This window comes from Sapajus apella, unplaced genomic scaffold (assembly GCF_009761245.1).
Source record: "Sapajus apella isolate SASKATOON/1434 unplaced genomic scaffold, GSC_monkey_1.0 scaffold23, whole genome shotgun sequence".
In the NCBI taxonomy this organism is placed as follows: Eukaryota; Metazoa; Chordata; class Mammalia; order Primates; family Cebidae; genus Sapajus; species Sapajus apella.
Genome location: NW_022436963.1, coordinates 34,490,620 through 34,518,373, shown reverse-complemented (window position 1 = coordinate 34,518,373; position 27,754 = coordinate 34,490,620). Strand labels below are relative to the sequence as shown.

Here is a 27,754-nt window from a genome sequence, read left to right as displayed (position 1 = left end):
AAAGAAAAAAAAAAAAGCTTCAGCTGGGTGCCGGCTCTCTGCCTTTGCATTGTCAAGGCCACTGCATCCAGCTGCCACTGCTGTGTACTTTGTGATGCCTGGCTGGTCTGAGACTCCCACCACTGCTCACTATTCACAAACGTTGCTAATCAAGCCCTCAAAATCCCCCTTCACACAGCCCTCCAGGCAACAACTATTGATTGGCATAGACTTGGGAAGGGGGTGACAAGGACAGAGGCTTGGGTGGGAGTCAACCACCCGGCACTGCTCTGACTCCGAAAGAGAATCTCCCAGGTATCTCTCTGATACCTGACTGCGTTATATTACCTGCGTCTGATACCTGACTATGTCATGAGAGCTGTCATGAAAATGCCTTTGTAAGTAACCTTTAGCAAGAGGCATTTTCTCAGACCAGTTGGAAAGGTTGGTTTAGGTTTTATGTTTTTCCTGAGGACCTTTCTGAGTTATTTGGTGCCCTGCAACCTCATTGGAACATCTTGGGTGGAGAGGTTCCAATAATCTGTCTGTATCAGGAAAGAAACTAAAAATGCAAATCGAAGTGGAAGGGAAGGTGCTCCTACACCCTGGGGGATAGACGGTGAAACACAAATGGGCTCTGGAATCTGGAGACCCTGTTCTGATTTTTCTCTTCCTGATTTTTCTGCTGTCAGCCAAGAACAGTAAATGGGCTTAATCTGACAAGACAACCCCAGTCCATAGTGGTGACCTAGAGTGCTGTGTTTGGAAGGGTCCTGAGGGCCAATGAGGACTCAATGAGAAACAACACTCTGACTGATCAGCAATGCCTGCCATGGGTGTGAAAGCAGAGGGCAAAGTGTGAGTAAGTGCCACCCCTGTGCTGGCTCCTCACGGGCCTCTGTCTGCTCCTCTGTAAAATACTCAGCACAAAGGGAGTGGTGAGATGTTCATGAGATACATAGACAAATGCTCAATGGATGCTGGCTTCCTTTGTCTTCTCCCTCTTTCCTTCCCCCAAATCCTGGCTAGCTTTCAAAGACACACTCAAGCCGCTTCTGTTCATGATAGCCTTCCCTGAAAATGCCAACCCAGGGTACCTGCTCCTTCCTGCCTCCCCGCACACCTGCCAGTTTTCCTGGCCTAGCCTGGATTGGTAGGGAAGAGCCCAAACTTTGGAGTCAGGGTGATCTGAGCTCAAGACCTGGCTCTGTCACTTAAATCACCTGTGGGATATTTAGCTAGCTGCATCACTGCATCATCTCTCTGAGCCTCAGTTTCCTTCTTTGTAGATGAGGGTAATAATAGTATATTTCTAACAATGCTGGAAAATTAGATGAGATTGTGCATGGAAAGCTCCTTGCACAGTGGCTGATACACAGTAAATACTTAACAAATGTCCGCAATTAGGCTTATTGTTATCAGCATTTAAAGGCTCAGGTTTTCATTCTAGTTGCAAAGGATGAGAGATAGCAAGTCCCATTCCCAAAATATAATCAGTCTTGATCATTTGGTGATTTAAAAAAACTTGGGAAGGTGAGTGGAAAGGAAGAGTTGTCCAATCTCAGTGACTTGCTCTAGATGCCCAGGTGCAGAGCAGACAGAGGGGTTCTTTATAGCCGTGTGGTTTTATGAGCCAGCATTAATCACTGCCTGCTGATCCCTTACCCTGATTAGTCTGGGGTCGATGTGTTTGGGATTTTCACCAGCTGGTCCCTGAAGACAGCAGCCAGCTCTTTCATGAGCTGCTTGCTTTAGTTTCCACTGACATCTGGAGACCTGCTTGATAGCTTACCCAGACCTGGAGGTGGAGGGAGATCTGAGTTCTGAACTACTGAACATGTGGCTCTGCTGTTGTTCTGTGGCCACGCTCTGTGGCCCGGGACCAGCCCCTGTCTAGCACTAAAAACTTTTGAAGGCCAATTAACCATTCTGTGTTTCCTTACATGTAAAATAATTCCTGCCTTACAGGATGATTGAGTTCATGGATGCTGAAGTCTTTTAAAATGCGGTTTTCCTTTTTAAAAGGAAAGATTAAGAAAAGAATCTTAGCCTCTCTTCACTTTATCTGGAAAGGATGCTCCCCGCTTAAGGCGACAGCTTAGAACCGTGCCTCTCAAACTCTACGGTGAAGGATTGTTTGTTTTTCCACTCACTGCAGAGTGATTTGTGGTCTCTCTCATGTGATTAGAATGTAGTGCATGTCCCACGAGATTTCATTTTGAGTCTGACCACAGTGGAATTCTGTTCAATGAGATGAGTTTTCCTTTCATCACATGGTTGGATGTCAAATTGCTGTAACATTTTCCCAACATATATTCTTAATGTCTGTACTTTTCTCATTGTGTCCAGGTTGCAAAGACTGTGTGGAACAGCTTCAGTCCACAGCCCATACTTGGAGCATCTCTGGCTTAAAAGGCTGTGACATTACACTAACACTTGTCACACCTATCCTACACCCTGCACTGTGCTGGGTGCTGGGATGTTATGGTTGACAGGACAGGCAGGGTGTCTGCCCTCATATCTAGGCACAGATCTAAGATGGTGCACTTGCAATAACAGTTTTTAAAGAAACCAAAAGAAAGAAAAAATGTGATAGGATGACAGGTGGCATCTATTGTAAATTGAATATCTGGGGAAGGACTATTTGGGAAGAGCCCAACCATGTGAAGAGCAAGAAAAGAACCTTTCAAAAAAGAGGAGCAGCAAGTGCTAAGTCCCCACAGAGGGCAAGAGCTTGGTGTGTTCTAGCACTGGAAGGAGGAAGTCAGAGTGTCATGAGATGTTGAGATGTTGGGAGTGACAGCACAGTGATGGCAGTCATGGGGGAGCCTGAAGGATAGGGCTATGAAGGGCTCCAAAGGCACTCCTTTTCTTCCAGCAAATATTCAACTAAATGCCATGCTTGCATTTTTAAAATTGTTGAACCTTCTACAAATCTCATTAACTTATATAAATCATCCAGCCTCTTGTTACTCCACATGTGGGGTTCTGGGGACCAGTGGCATCAGCATCACCTGGGAGTGTGTGAGGCATGCAGAATCTCAGCATGGCCCTAAACCTGCTGGATGCATTTTGATGAGCTCCCCAGATGATTTCTACACATGTTGAGATTATAGGAGCCCCAGTCTGGTTCATTGGATCTTGAAGGTGGCTGCAGAGGGAGTCATATGAAATGCTCACATCTGATGAGTTAGATTCTGTAGTCAGAGCTTCTGACTTAGTGGTCTGGGATGAGACCTGGGCAGGGAGACCTTCTGCAGATCCCAGGGATTCCAGTGAGCGGCGAGGGTGTAACCTTATGTAAGTCACTTGCTCTCTCTGGACCTGTGTCCTTTCTCCCCTCCTTAGGGTCTCTCTGATCATTTACTCAAGATTTATCTGGTTGTTTTTGTTCAAGGTTGCGTAAAACCAGTTTAGCTCTCCCTTCTAAGACCAAGAGGCTTCAGCATTTAGGCAGAAGAGAGAACTGTTTCTCTGCTCTCCTACAGGTTTGCAAAGGGCATGTACAGGGCTACTTTGAGGGAAAATGAATATCTTGCAGATGGAGACAAGCACTCAGAATTTTGGGTGATAAACTATCTCTTGTTCAGAAGTGAGGAGCCCAAAGGGAACAATGAATGCCTCTGTACTAGAGCTGCATGGCCTCTTAGGGTCCATATGAACACCTCTACCCATTTCATGGATAGGGAAAACGGCAGCCCAGATAGTCCTCATTTCAACATCACATGATATAAGGGCAGGGCTAAAACCACAGCCACTCCTGCCATTTTTGTGACCTTGATCTCTTGCCACCACATGTTTAAAGTTCAGAAACACTTGACATGGCTAGTATTTACAAGGATAGGAAAATGACTGCTTGGTTAGGGGAAGCTATCTTACCAGCTTTTGGGTGACTCCAGGGGGAGCCCACTCATAGGTGATGGTGTCAAAAGTGGGATCTTTCCCAGTGGCAATAGGGTTGGTCATGATCATCCGATTCCTCTTGTAAATCCGGATGCCATCCCCGCCTTTCACCCGGGCAGTGAGGGTGGAATATTTGGAGTCCATCAGCAAGCGGCCAATTTTCCGATCGTCTTCTAGGTCGGAAGTTAGGCAGTGGTCCTCTTGGCTGCATTTGCAAGACTTGCATATTTTCCTGGGGGTGGGTGGATGAGGACGAGTGAGATTAACATTCAGGAAAGAGAGGCAGATTCTCCTGCTAGCAGCTTCTACCCTTTTGAAAGCAAGCTAAAAAATTTAAGTTAGAAAGGTTAGAAGCAGACAAATGGTAACCTGAGACATAAAGGGCTTTGGAATTGGGACCTGCCTTTGGGAAATGACAGTCTTTGTATTAATCTATCACTGAGGAACAGGATATAACTTTTGCTGGTAAAAAGAGTGGCATGTTTTCCCTCCTGGTAGTTGCCATGACAAAAGCTGATTCATTCATCAGAGATGCTCTAAAGTTGGGCTGGAGTCTGTGTGGCCCATAGCCTAAACCCGGCCCACAGTCTGCTCTTGTAAATAAAGTTTTATTGGAACACAGCCATGTTCATTCATAAAGCTGGGCTGTAGTCTACATGGCCAATAGCCTAAACCTGGCCCACAATCTGCTCTTAAAGTTTTATTGGAACACAGCTATGCCCATTCATTTACATATTGTCTGGGGTTGATTTAAGGCAACAACAGCAGAGTTAGTAGTTACAACAAAGAGCATCTGGCTCACAAAGCTTAAAATATGTACTTACTTTTTCCCTTTACAAAAAAAATTTGCTAACTCCTGCTCTAAAGAATTATTAAAATTGTTTCCCCAGATCACAGCCCTGTAGCTTCAGCAACTTTTAAACTCTTTAGCATGCATACTGACATTAGAATACAGTGAACATTTTCTTCAAGAAATTTGTGAACAGAACCCAGCGGGGAGAGAGTGAGCTGAGAAAACCCCTCTGGGTGGGGAGATAGAAGTTTTTTGGGAAGGCTTTGTCAGGAGAAGGAAACACATCCTGTGGATGGTTCAAATGTACTAAAAAGCCTTATGCTTCTCTTTGACAGTTAAAAAAATGTGTGGCTACTTGGTGGGACGCTGTTAAGGTTTAGAAATCCAGAGAGTTCTATGGCATGAGAGGAGAATCGCTCCCCTCTCTTGCTGGCCTGTTTCCATAGGCAGGCTGTGCTGGGTCTCAGATGCTCCTCTGCAGGCAACTTGAGAGCTTGTTAAGTAAAGTGAGCAATGTCAAGGCCAACTGCAAGGATGAGGGAGGCCCAGTAAGGGAGGTCACTGCAGCTGAATGATCGGCAAGGCTGAGGGAACCCTCCTTTTCTCACCTGTACTCAGGAGGTAAATACGTCTGATCGAATATCACAAATGTTGACTGTGGGGATACATTGATGGTCTGCATTAGTGGCTCTCAACTAAGGACAGAATTAGCAACGTTCCTTGGAAAGAATTAGCAATGTCTGCAGACATTTTCAATTGTCCCAGTAGGGTAGGGGAGTGGTATTGGTGTCTGGTGAGTAGAGGCTAGGGATGCTGCTAAACATTCTACATTTCACAGAACAGCTCCAACAACAAAGAATTATGAGACCCAGAATGTAACTGTGCTAAGAGGTTGAAAACCCCTCATTGAATATGAAGAGAAGAAGGCCTTGTTGTGACCTTTAAGGAGCTTACAGTTGGGATGGGGGAGGAACAGAAAATCAGATGGAAACTACATAAAGTAGAATACGTTTGGGGCAGAAAAGTTGCCTAAAATCTGGGGTAGTTCTGCTGGCCTGGAGCAGTTCTCCAGGAGGTTAGTATGTGGCACATAAAAAAGGCTCAGTGCTTAGTGGTGAGTTTGGAAAACAGTGGGCTAAGGGAGGTTGAACACCCCTCTTGAATGCGAAGCTGCTCCTTGACTTTGATACACTGGTGTGGAGCATGACATTTGGAATGCTATTGAAAAAGTTCGCAGTATAAGTTCACATTCAGTGGGCTGCAGTTTGACAAATGTTAAAATCGACAATCTCAAGGATGCGTTCTAGTAACAAAAAAGAGAAAATGACCCTAAGGGTGCTGCAAAGCATAAATGAGAAGGTTTTCCTTCTAAAAAATGGGTTGCTTTGTTTTGCATTTTATTCACAATCAATAATATTCTCTTGCTTATCCCTTTTAAGCACCAGGCATGAGGAGTCTGGTTCTTTAAGAAGACAGGCAATAGGCCCTATCAGTGGTTGACAGGTGGGGAGTGCGAACAGCAGGACTGGAAGTGGAAGGAGTAGGAAGAGGCAGAAAGCAAAGTAAATCCTGGCATGGAGGGACACAGAGGAACCTGACTCTTCAGTGTCCCATCTGACCTTCTGACCTCCCTTTCCATAAATAGAACTGAATGAGGAGGCTGCCCATTGCTTTTTCAGTTAACGTGGAATTCAGGATGCTAATTAGAGAGCCTGATAATGTAAAACATTTAAAACAAAACAAAAACAAAGGCTAACAGATCTGAGATGTTCCTTGAAATGGTATAAACACAATTTCCCCTTTTATTCACACTCTTCACGTGACCGGGCATGTTGCTGGGACTTTATACATGAGGAATACACCCCTCTCACCCCACCCTATTCTTTCTAGGTGCTCAGATTGTAGAGGACACAGACCTACCCCAAAATATCCTCAGCGGCATGAAAATGGCCATTTCTGCAATCTGTCATTGGTAACCTGGGACTGAATTCTGTCCTGTGATGATTAGTTGAGGGGCTTTCCTTTTAAACCACGTTGGTTGGCACTTTGGTCATTTAAATGTCTTTCAAACAATTGAGAGTTTAAAACCTGGAGCATAAAAGGGTATAATGGGATTTCCTCCTAAGCTTCTTTGATGTTACTGCTTCAATCTGAGTCTAATTTAAGTCCCTATCTGGATTCTTCCAACCAAGGATGACAGCTGATATGCAGGAGCTACAAGCTTCAATCTGTATTTCTCAAAGACAAATCACTTGATGTTCAAATCATTTGTACGATGACAGGAAATGGAGTGATTAAAACAATATTAAGAGACTTCTGCTTGCAGCCACGAGAAACAGGGTCCAGAATTGTCCTTGCTTCTTAAACAAGTGGAAAACCAGAAAAAATACACTAAATGACCATTTTCAGATGTTGGACAGCAGGGAGCACAGGGCTGTGATCCTTGAGAGAAGGGGAAACGGACTGAATTGACTTGGTGGGTGCATTTACATAACATTTTCCCCTGGCTCAAGAAGTCTAAAAGGAGATATCCTAGCTGTCTTCCAAGAGCTGAAGAGGAATCGACGCTGTCCTGAGATTCTAGGGGAAGATTCAGGACCAGTGGGGTTGAAATGATAAGGAAGTTGACCTTCTTTCAAGGCCAGAAAGAGCTCAAATGGCCAAAATAAAAGTGTGGAGAACTCCTCCTAGGAGTGTTTAAATTACAGAAGGAATTTTTGCAGGGGATAGAAGCCTGAATCGGGTGACCTTGAAGGTCCCTTGCAGCCAGAAGACCATGTGAGCTCCTCTGAGGTTCAGAACTGTCAGGGAATGGAGTCAGGGAATGGTGTTCTGCCCTGAAAGCTCAGCCCAGTGTACTGCAGAATGGTTAGAAGCATGGGACTGGGATTCATGTAGATCTGAATTCAAATCCTATCATTTGGTAGTCATTTCCCCATTGCCTGCCTTCAATGTCCTGATCAACACAATGGAGATGGTAATACCTACTTCTTAGGGTTATTTCAACGTTTAAATAAAAAAGATTTCACTCAGTTCATGAGTAAGTAGTTATTTTTACAATTTCCATCTCGCAAAGGAAGTCAGTATTGCTGCAAAAACACCTTCCAAACTTTGTTCCCCACTGAGTGCCCAAGGCAACACTATAGCAGTGATGATAAAAACTCTTTCTTTGTGTCCTCCACAGAGCTTAACCTTCCTCTCCCAGGGCTGCAGGGACAGTCTCACGGTCTATTCTCTGCACAACTCCAGAGGTGCTGCCCACATAGATGCTGACATGAATGCCGCCCGATGACTGTGCAATGTGGCAGCCTCACTCTTGTCCTCAGAATCCTCAGTGGAAAAAGAGAAAGAAAATCTCTGGAAAGCCAAGTCTAGCTGGATCTTACGGTCCTCTCATGCAGATATGAATGAATACCTGGCTTTTAAGTACTGTTGACAGAATGACCTCTCTTTCTGTCCCAGGGGCCACTCTAGACCAAAACACATCAACAGCAATGACAGTGCAGTGGGGAGAGATCAACCCCATCCACCAAACCCCAACGCATACCCCAAATGCACCAGGGACAAGCACCCAGGTCTTCCCAGAGCAATTCTTGCTGAGCTGGGCTTGGTGGACTCTACCTTGAAATGGTTTAGGAAGTGCTAACCTCCTTCTTCAGATCTTTTCTCTCCCCGCCAAGGACTTTTTTCATGTTTCTGAATTGGACCAAGCAGGAGTGCCTTCGCTCTGTAGCCATCCTTCCCTGACAATGCATACAACCAAAGCAGTCCCAGCGGAGAAAGCAACCACGGTTCCCCGAGAGTATAGCCAAGTAACAAAGGCAGACAGGGACCCTCCTGACAAAATCTGTTACCTCCATGAATGTGGCTCGAAGCCTGAACACGTCCCCTTGCATCCCAAACATGCCACACCTCTTGCTGACTGCAGCTGGCCCAGGGACATCTGGAAAAGGAACAGAAAAGAGGGCGTTTTCCTTCTAAACATCTTGGACCGGAGATGCTTGACCTCTAAAAGACTTGGCATGCTGGCAGAAGGACTGTGTGGGGTTCAAAGGGCTTGAGATCAATAAGCCATCACAAACTGTTTACCAGGAAGTGAGAAGTCCAAACGGGAACATGGAATGGGGCCAGAGAGTAGGCAAGTGTGGATGGGTGGGGCTCTTCCCAGCAAGAATACAATGAGCATCCTTTCCCAGCCTGCAGTGCTGTCCCTAAACATCAAGACTGGTTGGAAACAGCCTGCTGTGAGTGACCATCTATCTGCTCTATCCCCCACCCTCACCCACTCTCCTGATCTACATGTCGCTGGAATGGAATCTCCAGTGAGTGTCTCTTTTTTCTCATTTATTTGTGATTTACTGATAGAGTGTGATTAAACCAAAGCTACAGGCAAAAACAAATGTGCATGCAGCCAAATGTTTATAGCTCGAAGCATAACTTAAATATTTTCCTAAAACATTGAAAAATCACATGAGCACTTAAAATCTCCTTTGGAAGGAGAACAGTGTATGAGACAGGTTTTATTACTTGTTACCGGTCAAAGGTACCAAAAGTGCATTGGCTGCTGCTGCTGATGTGTCTAGATGGCATCTTCAAACCAGAAGCATTACCTGGGAGCTTGCCAGAAATACAGACCCTCAGGCCCCACTCCAGCCTGTTTGAATCAGAATCTGCACTTTAACAAAATTCGCAGAAGATCTGCATTACATTAGCATCGGAGAAGAAGTGGGTTAATAATATGAATCTGCTGGCTGAGAAACTTACCCAACTCTCCATTGGGGTTGGGGTTGGGAACAACTTGGTACAGGGATGTACTTCATTATGATTTCATCATAAGCAGGGCTCAATCAACTAGTAATGTAAAGGGTTAAGCATCTTATCCAACAAACATACCATTTATTTAGCATCTACTATGTACCAGGCACAGGAATACAATATAAGACTCAGGTGTGCTCTTGTGGAACTCACAGTTAGCTAGGGAAATATGGAGAGGAAAACACATTCATCTCCTGCTCCCGTAAGGGGTAAGTCAGAGGTAAGGGAAGCTGCCTGTTGTATAGTAAAAAAAGGCCTGGACTTTGGAGTCTGAGAGACTTGGGTTCCAAATTGAGCTTTTCAACTTATTGGCTGTATGGCCTTGGACATACTGAGCCTCAGTTTCCTTACCTGCCAAGTGGGTACAGAGATAATATATGTAACATGCAGGACTGCATTAGGCACTAGAAATGGTAACTTCTTATTTGCCACAGATTTTAGAAGCACAGAGGAAGGTGTTAATAAACTCATGTGGGAAATATGAGTTTATCAAAGCAGGTGACTTCTTCTTACAGCAGGTGACTTCTTCTTACAGGAGGTGACTTTGGATTTGGGCTGTGCAAGATAGACAGGCAGAAAAGGGGAAGGAGATGCCTAGCAGAAGGAAGAAAATGTGTGAAGTGAAAAAGGTGTGGAAGGCATGATGAGTAGGTTGTGCAATCTGAGCATGTTCTTTGGATGCTACTGGTCTACTCTCTTTGCATTTAAGGGAAAAAACAAGCAGTGAAATTTGTGAAGCCATCCTCATTGCCAGTGGTAGAATTCACAGATATAGAAAGAGACAGCTGTCCTTCACAGTACCTCTCTTGTGTACCAAATCTTCCCACAATAATGTTTCACTCCATGCCTCTTATTTGGTGACTGCTGTTTACACCATGTCCCCACACACTCTGTCACCTTGTTCAATACATATTTACAGCTTCAGGGAGTGAGAGCCATGTTGCACATATGTGGCGTGTAGAGGGAAGCATGTTTATATTTAGGCCTATTCAATGAATTTTCAATGAAAAGTGAAAATTAAAACACACCTACTCCTAACTCATTCTCCTAAGCTGAAGAGCTTTCATTCACAGGCAGGACTTTGGTCCCTAAAGCCACTGGCATATAACCTTGCTCAATTCCACCTCTCCTTCTTGATACCTTCAGTTCTCCTAATTGAAATGCAGTGATCTTTACACACTTAATATTGGAGTCATTCAAAGTTTATTTTGGGAGGTATACAATTGGTGAATAAGGCTTCGTTGTTGGGCCATTTCAAATATATCCGGAGGCCTGGAAACTGGAGAGATAGGTGAAAGCATTTCCAAGTGGCAAAGCACCCTGCACACTTCAGTGTTATTGTTCTTCTGAGAAGTTGAATTAACCCTCATTCTACAAGGGGATAAGTTCTGATGCTTGGCTTGGAGAGTGGAGTGGAGCTGCAGTCTGTCTGCAGACTCAGGATTTGGTTTAGAAATAGTGACGTAGGTAACCAGCAGAGCAGAGTACTGGCCTGCGATGCAGGGGTCTGGCCTTTGGGTGCCAACTCTGGCATTTATTAGCTGTGTAACTGGAGACAAGTCATTTCCTTGCCCAGCCTAAAGCATCTCCTCTGAAAACAAAAGGAACTGGACTGCACTGGGGTTGCCCACATTCTGTTCTGCAGGATCCTCATTTTGTGAGATGTTATAAAGCGGTTCCTGGTTGGGAGTGGGAGAGAGAATTACCTGATCAAATACAAATGGCAGGCACTGGATGTGTAGAGGGTCCTGAGCCTTTAACAGGTCAGCCTACGCTAGAAGCAAGAAGAGAAGGAGAGAGCAAGCAGCCCTTTTGGGTTTGAAGGCCCAGGCTTTAGTCCTGAGTTTTAGTCCCAGGTTTTCCCCTTTCCTCCACTGTACTTGGGCAAATAGGCTCACTGAGTTCCAGGCTCCTGACCTGTGTCACAGGGATGATGGGAATGCAACCTGCCTCACAGGGTTACCAGGAGGTTAAGTGGGATGCTGCCTGAAAACGGCTTGGCACACATTTATTATGCATTCAGCATTTGTTGTTGTTGTTGTCATCAATTACATCTTACAAAAAAAGGTTTGAGAGACACCAAATTAGATGTTCTCAATGCATTTTTTTTTTCTAGCTTCAAAATACTAGGAAACTTCAGAGGAACTATTTTTCTAATGACACACCCCTATACTTTCTTATTCTCTCCTTTTTTTGACTTATAAAAAAAGTTGCCTCTCTGACTAGGTTTTTCTACAAAACGTAAAAACAAAATGTGCTCACTCATGTCCCACACTTAGTGATTAACTAATTAAGCGAGGCCATTCCTAGCCCTTTGCCCTCACGGTGCTCTGCTACCCATCACCTAAAGAGAACCCAAGTTAAAAATCTCAACAAGCACAAAGAAAGCCCCATGCAGTCAGGCAAGTGAAGACGCAGGCGATCTGGCCTGGTTGGGCCAGGACACTAAACTAAACGGAGGTTCAGGAAGCAGAGAGTTGGCCCTGGTCTCCATCTGCTAGTGGGATGGTTTCCATGGCAACAGAAGTATGTGGGAGAGAAAAATAAATGGCCTTGCAAGGAAGAAATTGATTCAGGTCATCAGGCCACACTTGCAGCTAGTTTCCTGGCTGACTATTTAATGCAATAAATAGTCATTTGTGCACTGCATGCCATTCATCCAGGAGCCAGACAGACCCCCCTATCTTCAACACAGAACAATCTCGTTTACTGAGGAGGGGAAAACATCAGTCAGCCACAGTTCCAAGTGAGATACTCTAGTTTATAAACAGTAGGTTTTTCTGATGTGGGCTCTGTGTCTCACAGTAGCTGAGAATAGAAGAGTTTAAAAGAAACCATCACTTAAAAAAAGGTTTCTTGGAATGCAACATATAATCTGTCCTTTCTCCTGAGAAAAGGAAGAAATGTTTTGATGATTTTCTTTGGCTCGGTTTAGTAGGATGTGGTTCATCTGATATTATCGAGAAACTGAATGGTGGCAGGGACTTAAACGGACTTAAACCAGGAGACCCCTGGGGATGCAAGGAGCAGGGGCAATGCTGGGACTCCTCTTTACTTAAGCGTTTCCCTTCAGATGAACCCCGAGGGAAGTCGTAGAGGTGAAAAAAATGTCACCAAGAACAATGTAGGGTTGAGAGGAAGAAAAATGTGAAAGAAAAAATACAATAGAGAATTTAGGGATGAACGTGGGATTTGGAATTAGAAAATGGGGGTTCTCCTTCCATCTCAGCCTCTTCCCCATGGAGTAACTCAGTTTCCTCCTCTGAAAAATGAATTATCCCAGCCCTTTCATTTTTGTTTTGTCTCAATAGGGCTGTTGTAAGCATCATGTAACATTAAAAGGTAGTAAATTGAAATAAGTATTTACTATTGTTAAAAAATTATTAGATGTGGTGGCTCATTCCTGTAATCCCAGCACTCTGGGAGGCTGAGGAACAGGGGCTGCTTGAGGCCAGGAGCTTGAGACCAGCCTGTGAAATATAGTGAGACCTCCATCTCTACAAGAAAACAAACAAAAAACTAGGTGTGGCTGTATGTGCCTGTAGTTCCAGCTTACTTGAGAGGCTGAGGCTGGAGGATTGCTTGAGCTCCGCAGTTTAAGGCTGCAGTGAGCTATGAAAAGACACTGTACTCCATCTTGTCCCCCCATCCCTCCAAAAAAGTATTTACAACTCAGACATAAGGCAGAAAGGTGAGTGGCACATTCAATGTCATATGGAGGCAATATGACACTGACTCTCCTCATCCCCACGGGATTATCTAGAGAAATTTACTTTGTTCAGCTCCAGGACTTGGTGAAGTAACATGTTAACTTGCAGATCTTGGTCCAATAGAGACATAAACAATTTCTGCCCTTTCAAAAAAGATAACCCCAAATGTTAGGGTTTACTGTACTGGAAGACATTAACTAGTTTTGTAAGTAGCCCATCAATCTTATCCTAACATTAAATTATCTGTAAATATCTAATTCCTCAAGCGCTTTTTAAACTGGCCTAAACACCATGCTGGTTCTCTCACTGATGAGTAGAACACAATCTTTGTTAAGTTTCACTTCATATTTGCATAACAGTTGAAATTCTACCTTTTTGAAAGTTGTATCTTAGTGTCACATGCCCTGATAATTACCCATAGGTTTCATTCAAGAGGTTAAACCTCTTCTTCAAGATTCAACAGCTCATAGTAGAGCTAGAATGTGAAACCAGGCAGGCCTTACATCAGAGTTGTGCTCTTATCCAATCTGCTATAGCACTTTCCACCAAGGGCACAGCACTTTACAGTTTACAAAGTATATTCACATCCCTTATCTCAGCTGATTTTCATAATGATCCTAGGAAGTAGATATTTTACATTTTGTTCATGTGCAAAGCTCCTACAACTGACAGGATTTGCCACTAAGAACGTTAATTCACATACATGTTGTTGCAACCTAGAACCTGTGACTTCTTACCATCCCAGGAGTCTCCAGACCCCAAGCAGCACTCCTGGGAGTCTAGCTCTGACTCTGGGCTTTGGGCCCGTTGGGTCCAAAAAGGAGAGGCAATGTGTCTGCAGGGGTGAGGGGTGCTGGAAAAGTTTGGGCTGGGGGCAGCAGGACAAGGTCTAGAAACATTTACCTTGGCCCCAGGCTTTCTACTACTTGCTCCTATTATGTTCAATAAACTAAAATGTAGATGTTGAAGGCAACAAATAGACTTTAAGCACAGTTGCGGTTGTGCGGGTGGGCACTGGCCAGAGGAGAAAGTGAATCAGAATCACAGGCTAAGTTTGCGGGAGAAAAGTGACAGGATATTGATTTCACTTAGTTTGTCTGCTGCCTCCGTGGAAGCCTGAAAGGCCAGAGGCTGTGTAGGCTGAGGACCAGATCTGGGAGCTGGAGCTCACATTGGGACCCAAGTTATGGGAGATGCCTGGATGAACAGTGGCTTGGGGGCTACATGTTGAAAACTGCTACCTAGAAACTGTTCTCACTTAAGAAATAGAAGCAAAATCCATGATAATCAAGAAGCGAGTCATTTCTGGGTTTATTCCCAACTCTTCATAGTTTTTCTGTATTAAGGATACTAGTGCCTGTCTCATTTTGAAGTTATGCTGAATCACTTTTAAAGGATTAAAGGTTGCTGGATGTTAGATGTCATGGGCTCCCACAATGTGGCCCACCTCACCTGTCCAAATTTGTCTCTATTTTCATATTATTTACTGTTTCCACCCAGGTTCTCTTTCCAACCACCTGAGCTTCTTGCAGAACTAAATCCACACATACTCTGGGATTTTGCTCATGCTCATCTAAACCTCAGAGAGCTTCAGACCTGCCCACTCTTTAGGGACCAGCTTTAGTCCCATCGTTTCCATAATCAAAAGAAATAATAGTAGCTATAACAAGTTGTAGAATTTGTGGTTTTCCAGACACTGTGCTAAGCCTGACCTTGTGCAAATCTTACAACAAATCTATAAGGGAGATATGTTGCAGTGGTTCTCGAAGTGTGGTCCTCAAGCAGCAGCACGACAGCAGCTAACTTGTGAGCACAGAGAATTCTCAAGCCTTATCCCAGACCTATGAAATGAGACATTCTGCAAGTGGGACCCAGACATTGCTGTTCAAGATCTCCAGGTGATTTTGATAAACAATTAAAGTGTGAGACCACTGATATATTGTTCGTCCCGCTAGGTTACATTTGAGTTAACTGAGGGATGACTATCTTGGTTTGCACCAGACTGTTTAGTGCCTAGGATGTAGAACTTTTTAGTACAAAAACCAGAAAAGCCTGGGAAAATCCAGTCTCTCTAATTAAGTGGGGTTCAAAGGGTCAAAGTTCTAGAGCTTAGATTTGGACATAGGTATCTGAATTCCAGATCCACATTTTAATTTAACCATTGCAATATAGTTCCATGCCAAGAAGCCTCTTCCAGATATTTTGCGGCCCTCACACGTTTTTCTCAACTCACACAAATGTAAAATTACAAATGCAATCAGTGCTAGGATGGAGAAACAGTGTGCCATGAGATTGTCCCTCAACAGGGGGATTTTGCCTGGTCTGGGTGTGTGAGGAGGGCAGTGCTCCTCAAAGTAAGCAAACTGTGATTAGCATAAAACCACCTGGGATCTAGCTCAAATGCACACTCTGGTTCAGCAAGTCTGGGGCAAGCCTGACATATAGTTCTACCCACCTCCCATGAGAAGCCAATGCTGCTGTTCCAGAGACCACACTTTGAGTATCAAGGGGCTACAACAGTGGTTCCCTAACTTGTCTGCAACATTAAACTCTGGGGATCTTTTAATGCTTCCAAACTCAGGCTATACCCCAGGCCAATTTTACCACAATCCCTGGGAGCCGATTATAGGCATCTGTATTTCTGGAAGTTCCCAGGGGATGCCAATGTGCAGACAAGTTTTGGAATTATTTGGTCTCATCATTGTAACTTCAACTGTTCTAACTTGGATTTTTAGGGTCTAGGCTCATTGGCTTAATAATCTCCCTTCCTGAAACTTTGTGCACTGTTGGGAGAAATGTAAATTGGTACAGCCATTATGGAAAACAGTATGAGCTTCCTCAAAAAATTAAAAGTAGAACTTCCATACAATCCAGAAATTCCACATCTGGATATATATCCAAAGGAAATTAAATCAGCATCTCGAAGCGATATCTGCATTCCCAAGTTCACTGCAGCACTATTCACAATAGCCAAGATATGGAAACAACCTAAGTGTCTGTCCACAAATAAATGGAAAAAGAAAATCTGGCACACCCCCCCACATACACACACACAAACACACACACAATGGAATAATACTCAGCCTCAAAAAAGAACAAGAATAATGCCATTTATGACAACATGGATGAACTTGAGGACATTATGCTATGTGAAATAAGTCAGGCACAGAAAGACAAATATAATGATCTCATTTATATGTGGAATCTAAACTAGTCAAATTCATAGAAACACAGAAGAGAATTGTGGTTGCCAGGGGCTGAGGCTTGAGAGAAACAGGGAGATGTTGGTCAAAGTATTCAAAGTTTCAGTTAGGCAGGGTGAGTAAGTTCTGGAGATCTAATGTAAAGCATCATGACTATAGTTAACAATACTGTATTCTGTACTTGGAATTTGCTAACAGGGTAGATCTTAAGTATTCTCACTACATAAAAAAATTAGTTTGATTAGTTCACACTGTATATGAATATCAAAACATCAATTTGGTCTAGGCTCAGTGGCTTACAACTGTAATCTCAGCACTTTGGCAGTCCAAGGCAGGAGGATTGCTTGAGCTCAGGAGTTTGAGACCAGTCTGGGCTACATAGTGACACCTCATCTCTATGGAAAATTAAAAAACTAGCTGGGTGTGATGGTTCACTTCTGTGGTCCCAGCTACTCAGGAGGCTGAGGTGGGAGGATTGCTTGAGCCCAGGAGGTTGAGGTTGTAGTGAGCTGTGATTGTGCCACTGCCTGCAACCTGGGTGACAGAGTGAGGCTTTGTCTCAGCAACAACAATAACAACATAAATCCATCAAGTTGTACCTCTTAAAGACATACAATTTTTATTTGTCAATTATACCTCAATTAAGCTGAAAAAATTTCCTTTTCATACTCAGCTTGTAGACCACCATTCCCTATAAGGAGAGTTTTTACAGCATCTGGCTTTTGTTGTTGCCATTTCAACATCAGCCCTGGCACAAGCCTGCTCCACAGGTTTTGGTGCCAAATCCAGTAATTCTCTTAACTAGACGAAAGGGAAACCATAGCCCTTCCTCTTCCTCTAAATTTCTCTGGCTAGTTGACTCCTCTCTGGGGCGCTCTGCCCTGTCTGAGGCCAGCAGTAGTCCCCAAACCCTCCCCACCTTGGACTGAGGAATCCCACCAGATGAAGGGGCCCAGCCAGGAATGTGCAACACCCAAATGGTTACAAGCTGCATGGGAAGTCATTTTTTTTCCTTAAGAGGTATAATTTTTCTGGGAAGTGGCCTGACCCAGCCAGGAAGGCTTTTTTCACTTTCCCATTTAAGAATCCCAGGGTCTATACCTACTATGTACCCACAAAAATTAAAAGTTAAAAAAGGAATACTGGGATCTTGACAAGGGTCTGGACTTCTTCCACTGTTTGAAGTTCCCAAGAATTGAAACAAGGAATTGCCAAAACACGGTTACACAATCTTAACAGAATAATGGAATCAACATACTCGCCAATAGGATAACTGCCTGCCCATAACTTAAAGTCTACATTGTTGCCCTTTCTGAAAGTAAATCCTCTGCCTGGCCTTTCCTCCTGAGACAGGTCCTGTGTGTCACCAGAGGAGGAGGCCAGGAGGTTGGAAACCCAGGGATGCTGGGGGAAAGTCAAATGACAACCCTTTCCAGTCTATTTATTTGCTCTTAAACATCAGGGTGACTTTTTGCATCCTATTCCGTAATCTATATTTTTTTCTGTTGTAATGTAGAACAAATGTTCCCCATCTTGCTCCCTCCAATCTTAAAGCAGAACTGCTGCTCCACGTTTGTCCTTTGCTTCTTGCTCACTCACCTCCCCAAGCTTTGGCAAGACCCACGCTAGGGCTTTAGGCTGTGGCCAAGAGAATCCTGTCTTCCCAAGTATGATATGGAAGAGTGAGGCTTGCAGCCCACTTTTGTGGCGGAAGTCAGTCAAAAAAATGACTTGGATAAAGTGCATCCTAAAACCACAGAGAGTCTCACACAGACAACAACAAAGACCTCGTCGACATTAGGGGTCATATGACAGATGCTCTTCTGGGAGCTGTGTGTGTGTGTGTGTGTGTGTGTGTCTGTGTGTGTGTCTGTGTTCAAATCTATTTCTATTCCAGGGTGGCTCCTTGGGCATTCCTATTCCTCTGTCTGGACAAGCACAAATGTGAAGAAATCCCTTCAATTTAGAGACTCTTTTCCTGAATTGTGTAATGAGGATAAAAATGCACAGACTAAACAAATTGAGATGAGCCCTACTGATCTAGTACTTAGAATTCTATGGATGGAAAACTTTTGTTTTGTTTTTAAAGATCAATCCTATTTAAAGCAACAGAATGAGAACACAATTGGTGAATGATGAGCTGATGGCAGAAGTGCCTGAATCGGCAGCACTGCAGGGTGAAGATTCCATGATTTTTTCTATTACGTGGTTTGTGCATGTTAAATTTATCCCATGAACTGGCTGTAGTTGGAAGAGTCAGATGGACTTATCTTGTGATGTCAGGAGTTTCTGGTGTACCAAATGAAAAAATACTTTTTATTCTTTATAAGAAATGTCATATTCTCTTTAATTTTTAATTTTTAAAATTAATTAGTTCAATCATTTCTTTTTCTGTTTTTTTTTCCCCTCTCTCAAGATTAGTTTTTACAGGTTCAATTCTAGGGACAATTTGGGTTTGGGGCAAAATATACCATATTTTCCTTAATGTCTCTCTCTCTCAACATGTCATGTCTAATGGGTAAGATTAAGTTAAAATCAGGGTGGTCACAAAGGAGGAAAAAATTCACAGAAGCCCAACACGAGCTGGAGCAGTTGAGAGGCTGGAGCAACGCATGGTAGCCCCAGAGCCTTTGGGGAACGGGTGAAAGGGAACTGTTGCTCCTGTGACTTCCAGGGCAGCTGTCCCTGAAGTCTCTGTTCCAAGCACCGCATTCAGGCTCCTTGACGAACATGCCCCTGGGCAGTTCTGGAAAAGGCTGGCCAATTCCTCCTATCACCTTCTCCACAGGTGTACTCTGACTTTCCCAGGCTAGATACCCACTCTCCTCCCGGCTGAAGTCTCCAAGCCACCATGGATGCCCTTTCATGGAACACTGCTGTGCTTGTAATCACTTGTGTAGCTCTGCTTTCCCTTCCAGGGGAGGGGATAATTGGAGACCACCAAGGCTCACATCATCTGTGAACAAAAGAGGTTAATCTGACTATAAAAACAGAGTAGAAAAGCAAATCCATATGTGGAAAGGGAAAGAGAAAATGAAAGCTTTCTCTGTTTAAGACCTCGCCTTTGCCTCCCCCTGCCCTATCTCTCTGCTGGCCAAGCTTCACTGATTTGAGACTGGTTCCAGGAAAGCTGAAATACCCAGACCCTGGGCCATGAACGAAGTAAGCGTATGGAAGTCTGCCTTTAAGGGTTTGGGTGATGGCGTTGGTTCTAAAACTGTACTCCACCTAAGAAGCTGACCCCACCGTCTGCATCCTGAGAAAAAACTTTCCTCCTGATTAAGAATCCATTATTGCAATCACAGTTCCCTTGGCCATCTGGTCTACCAACCGAATCTACCAGCAATGTGTACCTCTCATCACCGTATCATTTGGCATAAGGGAGCAGACACTGTGAGTGCTCTGCTAGCCAAGATAGGAGACTATCTGCCCCTTTTTCTTTTTCTTCTGTCTGCCTTTTGGATAATTTTACTCTTTTGTATTTTTAACACTGTCATAAAAAAATAGACAAAAAGGTGATAAGACTCAACTCAGTACATTTTTCAAGGGTTTGCAAGTCTTGGAACAGCCTGATGTGAGGGACTTGAGGACAGAGTTGCTGTAGCAATTCTATAAAATCATTTGCAGACTGGGCTCCTTCTCCCAGTTGGCATGGGCTACAGCCTTTGAGAAGGGGAAACAAGGAAACAGTCACAGGATCTCTCTTTTATCTTTCAAACGGGATGGAGTTGGGGTCACTTTGAAAAAGAGGAGTTTGGAACAAGGCAAAAAGTTCCAAATACTAAATTCAACGATTCATTGCTGGGTGACTGGATCTGCGTGATGGTGCATGGAACATCTAGGAATCTGGCAGTCCCGGCCCAGGACATGGACTCCTTGTTGAACATTTTGTTGGCAGGGTGAACACGATGATAACCTAGGGGGAAAGGAAACCAGCCTTTGTGGCTGCCAGATTCTTGCTGATAGCTTATATTTACATGGTGTTGTATCCAAAGCAGGCCCACAAATCTTATGTATAAAGGACCCCACTGGACTGAAGTGATAGGATTTTTAAGGCTGAACTAATATTTTCCTTTGACACCAGCTCCCTTTGAACTAGCTGCAGACACTGCCCAGCCTAACATGAATAGCAAATTGTGCAGAGGCAGACTGAGAAAACCAGCCAAGAGGCAAAACCATTCTCTGCTGTTTATTTGAGAATTGTTCACATTTCTAGAAAAGTCAGCCCATTATTTGAGCGGCTACCTGATTAATTCAGTCAGTGAGAGGATGGTCCTCTGCTCTCCTTCCACTTCTGAACTTTTCACGGATCTTTTGAGCTCACTCAGAGTCCCAAAGGGTGGGCATTGACTGTTTTAATTGCCTATGAAAGGGATTCCTATAGGGCAAAAGTTGACCTGGCATTTTTTGCCAAACTAAATGCTTCCAGAAGCTCCGACACAATTATTTTTTCTCTTGGAGTTGTCTTTTTCTTTCCCTAGGTATGCTCTGGCAGCTTTTAGGAAAATGTAGTAAAGCCACCAGCCTCACTTTGAGCCAGAAGTTATCCAAATCCCCTGGGAATCTTATTCAGTGATTTACCAAGTAGCTTGAGGGAAATCAAGATAGAAGAAAATAAAGCCCCCGTGGGGACCTGTAACTCCCCTCCCACCCCACCTTTCCTAAATGAGAACAAGCTGTTGGTGTCCCCAGGCCTAATGTCTTCAGGTTACACTTGGAAATTAAAATCTAACTGGTTTTGTGGTTCTTAGATTTCCATGGTTCTTAACAGACTCCTTCTCAAGGATACATCTGTAAGCTTGAGATCAACAATATCTACTTATTATACCTCCCCAGTTTTATAAGATGCTCCTGATTTCAGCAGCCTGATGTCTTAAGAATGTCATCCTGTAGGAATGCCATTTGGTGTGTATGTATGTGTTTGTGCATGCATGTGTCTGAATTCTAAATTTGCAGCACTACTGATCTTTCCAAGGATAACACACTTTTATTGGAGTTAATTTTGGAAATAGGGGAGACATAACACACCAAGTTGGTGGATTTTTAATCTTGCCTGTCTGAATCTTAATATCTTAAAAGGAAATGTGCTATATAAATGTACAGCAGTGTTATTAAAAGTCTTAAGGCTTTGCTTATGCAAATGCTTCCTGCTGGGAATCTCACACCCAAATTCCTGGGTTAACTTTTATGACAGTGGAAGCAGTGATACACACACACACACACACACGCACGCACGCACGCACATGGAAAAGGATTCCCTTCAACCAACATTGGTGCCTTGATGTTAAAATACCACTTGTGTTTTAGTGTAGTACCTTTAGCAAGATGTTTTCCTGGTTTTAAACAAGCATCCTTCTTATAAAAGAGTCCTTTCTTTTTCTTTCTTTCTTTTTTTTTTTTTTGGCATCATGTGTTTTTAAAACCAACACTAAATACACTTTTTAGTTCAGATGTTTTACCCTTTCCTTGATTTTCCCCCTGCATAATGACCTAATTGTACACACTATATATAATTGGATTCTGTGTTTAAGAAAGTCCTAGATCTTTAGGACTAAATGGATCTTAAAGAGTAGTTAGGCCACATTTTTCTAAGCTCAGTTTTATGAAACAGAAATTAGTGAATGGTGCTTCACGTTGCAAATAATTCACTTTCAAGGTTTTGTTTTTAAAACTCATTTGCCACAATTCAAATGTAAAACAGAACTACAGAAGCCAAGTTACTTTCCAGAAAATTACCTCTTGAGTAAATTTAGAATTATTCATTTAACCATATATCCCAGGAAAGATGCCAAATTCCTGCATACTTCTGAGCCTGCCCACATACAGTTCTTTCTGTTTAGACCATTTTTTTCTCCCTTCACCTAACAAACTCCTATTTGTCCCTCAGATACTCCAATCATATGGTCTGAGAAAAGCCCGCACCTTGTATTTTGTAGTATCCACCATGATAGTAATTATTTAATTATGTATGTAACTCTTCAATGTTATTGTTTCCTGCTAGACTGTAAGCTCTATGAGGGCAAGGTCCCTCTATGTCTAGTTCATTGCTTTATTAGTGTCTAGAATAATGCCTTGCACATAGCAGCTCCTCAATAAACATTCATATAAAACATCTTCATCTATGCCTCATCCATGCCTTCATCTATGTTTCATCTATGCTGTCATCTATGCTTCTTGGCACATCAAAAGTTAATATATGTTAGATATCCTGCATCTGAGGCTGATGCCCGAATGGAGAGTTGGAAGGAAAGAGAGCGACCCTGGTTTCCTCTGGTTTCCAGGATCCTAGCCTCCTCTGGTTATGCCAGCCCCTCTGACTACCCGCTTCTCTGCCTTCCTCAATGACTTTCTTCTCACCCCAAGGTTCTCCCACTGGCTCTTCTGCTCTCTTCTTATAGTCTACTCATAGTTTCAACTGTTCTCTCCAGTTTTCATCTTTATCTCCAGGAGTGTTTTTAGTTCCTGGAATCTCTTTGTGGATAGACCAGTGAAACTGCCAACTCACTCTTTCCCTGCTTCTCCCATGTTTATGGAATCGTTGCCTGTCCAGCCACCCAGACCTGACATCTAAATCCCAGTCAGCTGCTCAAGGCAAGGAAACTTAGAAAGAAATGCTGTCTTCTTGCTGCAGAACCCAGCTTTTCCTCATCAAATGGTCAATTTCTAGTTTGTATGATCCCTTGTGAGGTGTACCCAGAAGGCAAGAGGTGACCCTCTGATGGGAGAGCCAGTTTCCTCACCTTCTGGAAGGTGACTCACTAGAGAGGGAACATCAGACTTCTCTAGAAAAACTCTGCTGCAGTCTTCTCTGTAAAATAGAATACAGACAAGCGCTGGGAAATTGTAAAAACTCAGGCTGATCAGTGAGTCAGTAAGCCTTGCAGCCTTTCCATGGCATTTCTGGTTTGGGCTCATTGCTTTGGAATATCCCTTGATCCACACCTGCCCTTGGATGATTTGCTGACAAGGAGCTTCTGTGCATGCTGGGGCTTAGTGTAGAACCTGAGCCCTGGGCACACTTTTACTACCTGTGTGGACCCTGGCAAGTCGTTTCTGCTCTTTGAACCTTGTTTTTGTTTTTGTTTTTTTTCATCTTTAAAATGGATCATAATCCCTATGGGCTTCATGAGGTGGTTGTAGAAATCAAATATTTTAATGCATGCAAGATGCTTTGAATACCAGGGATAATCAAGCATGGTATGTTTATAAAACCTCATGTTCCCCCTTCATGTATTTTGTTCTCTATATACCATCTGCGTGATTATTGACTTTTCCTTAAACACACATTTAAAAACTTATTTCTTGAAAAAAATTATCTTTAAAGTGTATAAAATTAGATGGTAATCATAACAAATACAATAAATATGAATAATTAAATTCTAGCTAGGTATGATTGCCTTTTAAAAGTTCTGAGCCTGGGAACTATTTGCCACTTGTTTAAAGTAAAGTTCAGCAAATGTTTGGGATGTTAAAGACATTTTAGCATCAGATGGAGACGTCCTCCCTGATATAATCGGAATCATGAAAGAACTGAAATGAGAGAAAGGTGCTAACATGGCTCAATGTTGTCAATGCGTGTCTGTGTATCAACTAAATTCATCTTTAGACCAACAAGTCCATGACACATACTTCTGGAACACTCAAAATATGTTAGATATAGAATAGAAACAGTACAGGTTGAGCATCCCTCATATAAAATGCTTAGGACCAGAAGTATTTCAGATTTTGGATAATTTTCAGATTTGGTAATATTTGCATATATATACATATATATATACATACATATATGTGTGTGTGTGTGTGTGTGTGTGTGTGTGTGTAACAAGATATCTTGGGGACAAGATCCAAGCCTTAACATGAAATTGTTATGTTTCATATACACCTTATATACACAGCCTGGGGGTAATTTTATACAATATTTTAAATAATTCTGGTGCATAAAACAAAGTGTGCGTACATGAGGTCAGGTGTGAAATTTTCCACTCATGGCTTCATGTCGGCACTCAGGAAGTTTCAGATTCTAGAGCATTTCAGATTTTCACATAAGGGATCCTCCAGCTGCAAAAAGGAAAAGGTGGCACTATGGATTGAATTGCCCACATTTCATTCATGTACACCGTGACTAAACATGTAACCATGTAACTTAATCCCTCTGGATGTTAGTTTACTCATCTGCAAAATGGGGTGATTGTAAAATTTGGAAAAAATGATGTAGCACAATGCCTGGCGCCTGGCCTGTGCTTGGTAAGAGCAGTTCCTATGTCTATTGCTAGAGTAAGGCCTCTATTTTAACTTCACACATCAAAGGTCTGACATGATTGAAATTTCTGGTGTTTTGGTTCTGAGGAGCAGAGGATGACTAATAACACTAAGGAGAAAACTTGGGGCCATTTTTCTTACTAGCAAACTAAAGAGGAGAATTAAAGTGATTAATTGGATCATTTGGATTTTAAAAATATCAACCAACAACGCAATTTCTTCCTGCAAAATGTCGAATAGACCTGTCCACTCCTTCAAAAGAGTGGCTGTGGTCAACATGGTGTCAAGGGCTTGGCTAAAGTTATAAAGCACTGAGAGGTGTTGATATTAAGCATTTTTTTTAAAGGAGTGCCAACTCTAAGTCTTCAGGATAAGAAGAAATATGATGAATTCAGGGCCTTCTCAGAATTTCTTGCACTTCAAAGAGCATGTACTTGGCATTGATTCCGCTACTTTCCTGAGTTTGGTCAACGTGGCTGAGGAAAGGCAAAACTCTTAAAATCCACGCAGATGGAACTTTTCCACTGGCCCTATTTTGGTATAAATATTCATCAAGGACTAGAAACTTAAAGTCGATAGCTGTCTGAGCTATAAGAGGTTTGCACTAAATTTCAGCCAGTTTTTGGTCGTCTCTCCAGCTCTTGTCTCTCAGGAGGGTCAAGCCTCCTGAGATGCGGCTGCTGTTGTTCTGTGATCCAGGCCAGCCGCCTCCCTAGACCACAAAAATCACTGGAGTTTGTTCTCAAGAGACATCTAGCCAGAAAGAGAGGGCCTCAAGGTTCAGATGAAGGTTCAAGTTAGTTGTTTGAAAAAGGGAAATGAATTAAGTCCTGGCTCGTCCACCATCCTAATGCCCGTCTTTTTGTAGACAAGCTTGAAGAAGGAGAATACAACTTGGAAGCATAAAAAAATTCAGGGTCTGGTTTGGTGCGCTGTCTTCCCCAATTCCTCTCACTTTCATTTCCTTTTCATCTTAAGATTCCTCCTAAACACCACCAGGGAGTCTCCTCCCCACTTCCCCCGGCCCACTCCCCCTTTGCCAGTTCTGATCTTGGTGTAGACTGGGAAGGCAGCATGTGTGGGGGCCACACTGAGGTGTGCCTAAAGAGGTTAATGATCTCCCCTCCTCTATTCCTCAGCTGTTTTGTTTTTGTATCTTCTGCTCATAGGGTCTTTTTCCTTCTTTCTAGCCCCTCCTTGTCCCTGTCAGAAAGGAGAACAAAGCTGCTCTTACCTCTTTTGATGCCTTTCCTTCTTTCTCCTATTTCCCGATTTCATTCCACTCCCTTTTCTATCCATTAGTATCAGTGAGCCCTTAACATGTGCCAGGGTTCCAGGGCACATGCAAAGGGGAAGAGGGAATGGTCTCTGTTCTCAAGAAGCATAACATGGAGAATTTCAGCATAAACAGGATATGATGGTATAGGAGTAAAGCTGGCAAGATAGCCACTGCAGATGTGTCAGGGCTATTCAGAAAACGAAACGTGCATTCAGTGGGAGAGTAAGTCCACACTGGGAGTGCACAGGACAGAGAACTTAGTCTGAACTGATGGTTTTATCAAGGAGGGCACTGAGGAAGGGGTGGGATTTGGAAAGAAACTCTCTCAGCATGCCCAAAGGAAGAAATGTATGTTCAGGAAATGAGTGACAGGTCAGCCTAGGGCAACAGAATGTTATAGTGGAAGATGTGATTGAAAAGGGGCCCCTCACGTAGAAACTTGGATGCCAGGCTAAATTCAATGGCAAGGTTTGAAAGAATCCTGGTGAGCGCTCCCAGGGACAAAGTTCTCCCTTAATGTGACACCTCCAAGGGGCTACAGTAGAAACTCACCCTTCATGCTTTGCCCTCAAACTGGTCTGCTGCCTGGATACATATCACTTTCCAACTGTTTATCAAATACTGTCTCTTATTTTCTAACAGTACTTCAAAGGAAAACTTATATGCAGTAAAAATGCACCAATCTCCAGTATTCTCTTGATTACTATATGCATATCCCATGTGACCACCATCTAAATAAACATGTGGAACATTTTCAGTGCCCCAGAAAGTTCCCTCAGGCCCTTTTCTACTCAGTAAACACCTCTTCTTATAAAGGAGGTCGTTATTCTGATTTCTATCACTGTTGATTAGTTTTGCCTGTTTTTGAACAGCATAAAAATGCAGTTGCATGATATGTATTCTTTTGTGTCTGTTTTTTTTTTTTTTACTGCCTAACACCTTTAAAATTACCCATGTTGTTACATATATTCGATTTTTGTTACTACTAAGTAATATTCTGTTGTATAAATATAAAATGATTGGTTTATCCATTCACCTGTGGATGGAGATTTGAATTATTTCCAGTTTGGGGCTATAATGAATAACATGGCTCCAAATATTCTTGCCCAAGATTGTTTTGTGAACATCTGTGATCTTTTCTCTTGGACATATACCTAGAAGTGAAATTGTTGGAATACAAAGTGGATATATATTTAACTTTTTAGATAGTACCAGACAGCTTTCCATGGTGGCTGTATCATTTTATATTCTCCCTGGTAACATCTGTGAGTTCCAGTTTCTCCACATCCTCTCCAGCACTCCGTCCTGTCGGTATTTAATTTTACCATTCTGCTGGGTGTGTGACACTGTCTTATTGTGCGTTTGTTTTTCTGTAATGAATAATGACATTAAGCACCTTTTCCTGAACTTTCAGTTATTTAGACATCTTATTTTGTGACACGCTTTTTCAAGTCTTCACCTGTTTTTTTTAAACTGGATTTTTAAATTGATTTGTAGGAATTCTTTATATATTCTGAATACAACACAGATCTAACTATCTATCTATCTATCTAGCTAGCTATCATTCTATCTATATACTATATATGTATATATTCAAAATGAAGGTCAGAGCATCTATTTCTTGGGTTTCTTCTCAGCTTCAGGGAGACCTGGTGTCAGCTCTTAGCTGAGTGAGATGGCCAGCAGACATCCCCCAGGTTTGTCTGGGGATCAGTATATACAAATACTGCGAATATTTTCTATCTCTGGATTGCCTTTCACTTTCATAGTGGTATCTTTTCATGGAAGCAAGTTCATTTTGATGGCCAGCTTT

General features: G+C 42.8%; 1 protein-coding gene across 3 annotated transcripts in view; it reads right to left on the bottom strand.

The window, feature by feature from the left end:
* LMCD1 (LIM and cysteine rich domains 1) overlaps positions 1–27,754 on the bottom strand; it is a 64,453-nt gene that overhangs the window by 24,514 nt on the left and 12,185 nt on the right. Inside the window, exons 2-3 of one of the 3 annotated variants that reach the window (XM_032290541.1) lie at positions 8,530–8,618; positions 3,859–4,114 (exon numbers count right to left, since the gene is read on the bottom strand). In XM_032290541.1, the coding sequence (XP_032146432.1) occupies positions 3,859–4,114; positions 8,530–8,618 (345 nt within the window). Of the gene's footprint in view, positions 1–3,858; positions 4,193–8,529; positions 8,619–27,754 lie in introns of all 3 variants that reach the window. The other 2 variants (XM_032290540.1, XM_032290539.1) reach the window with 2 other exon arrangements.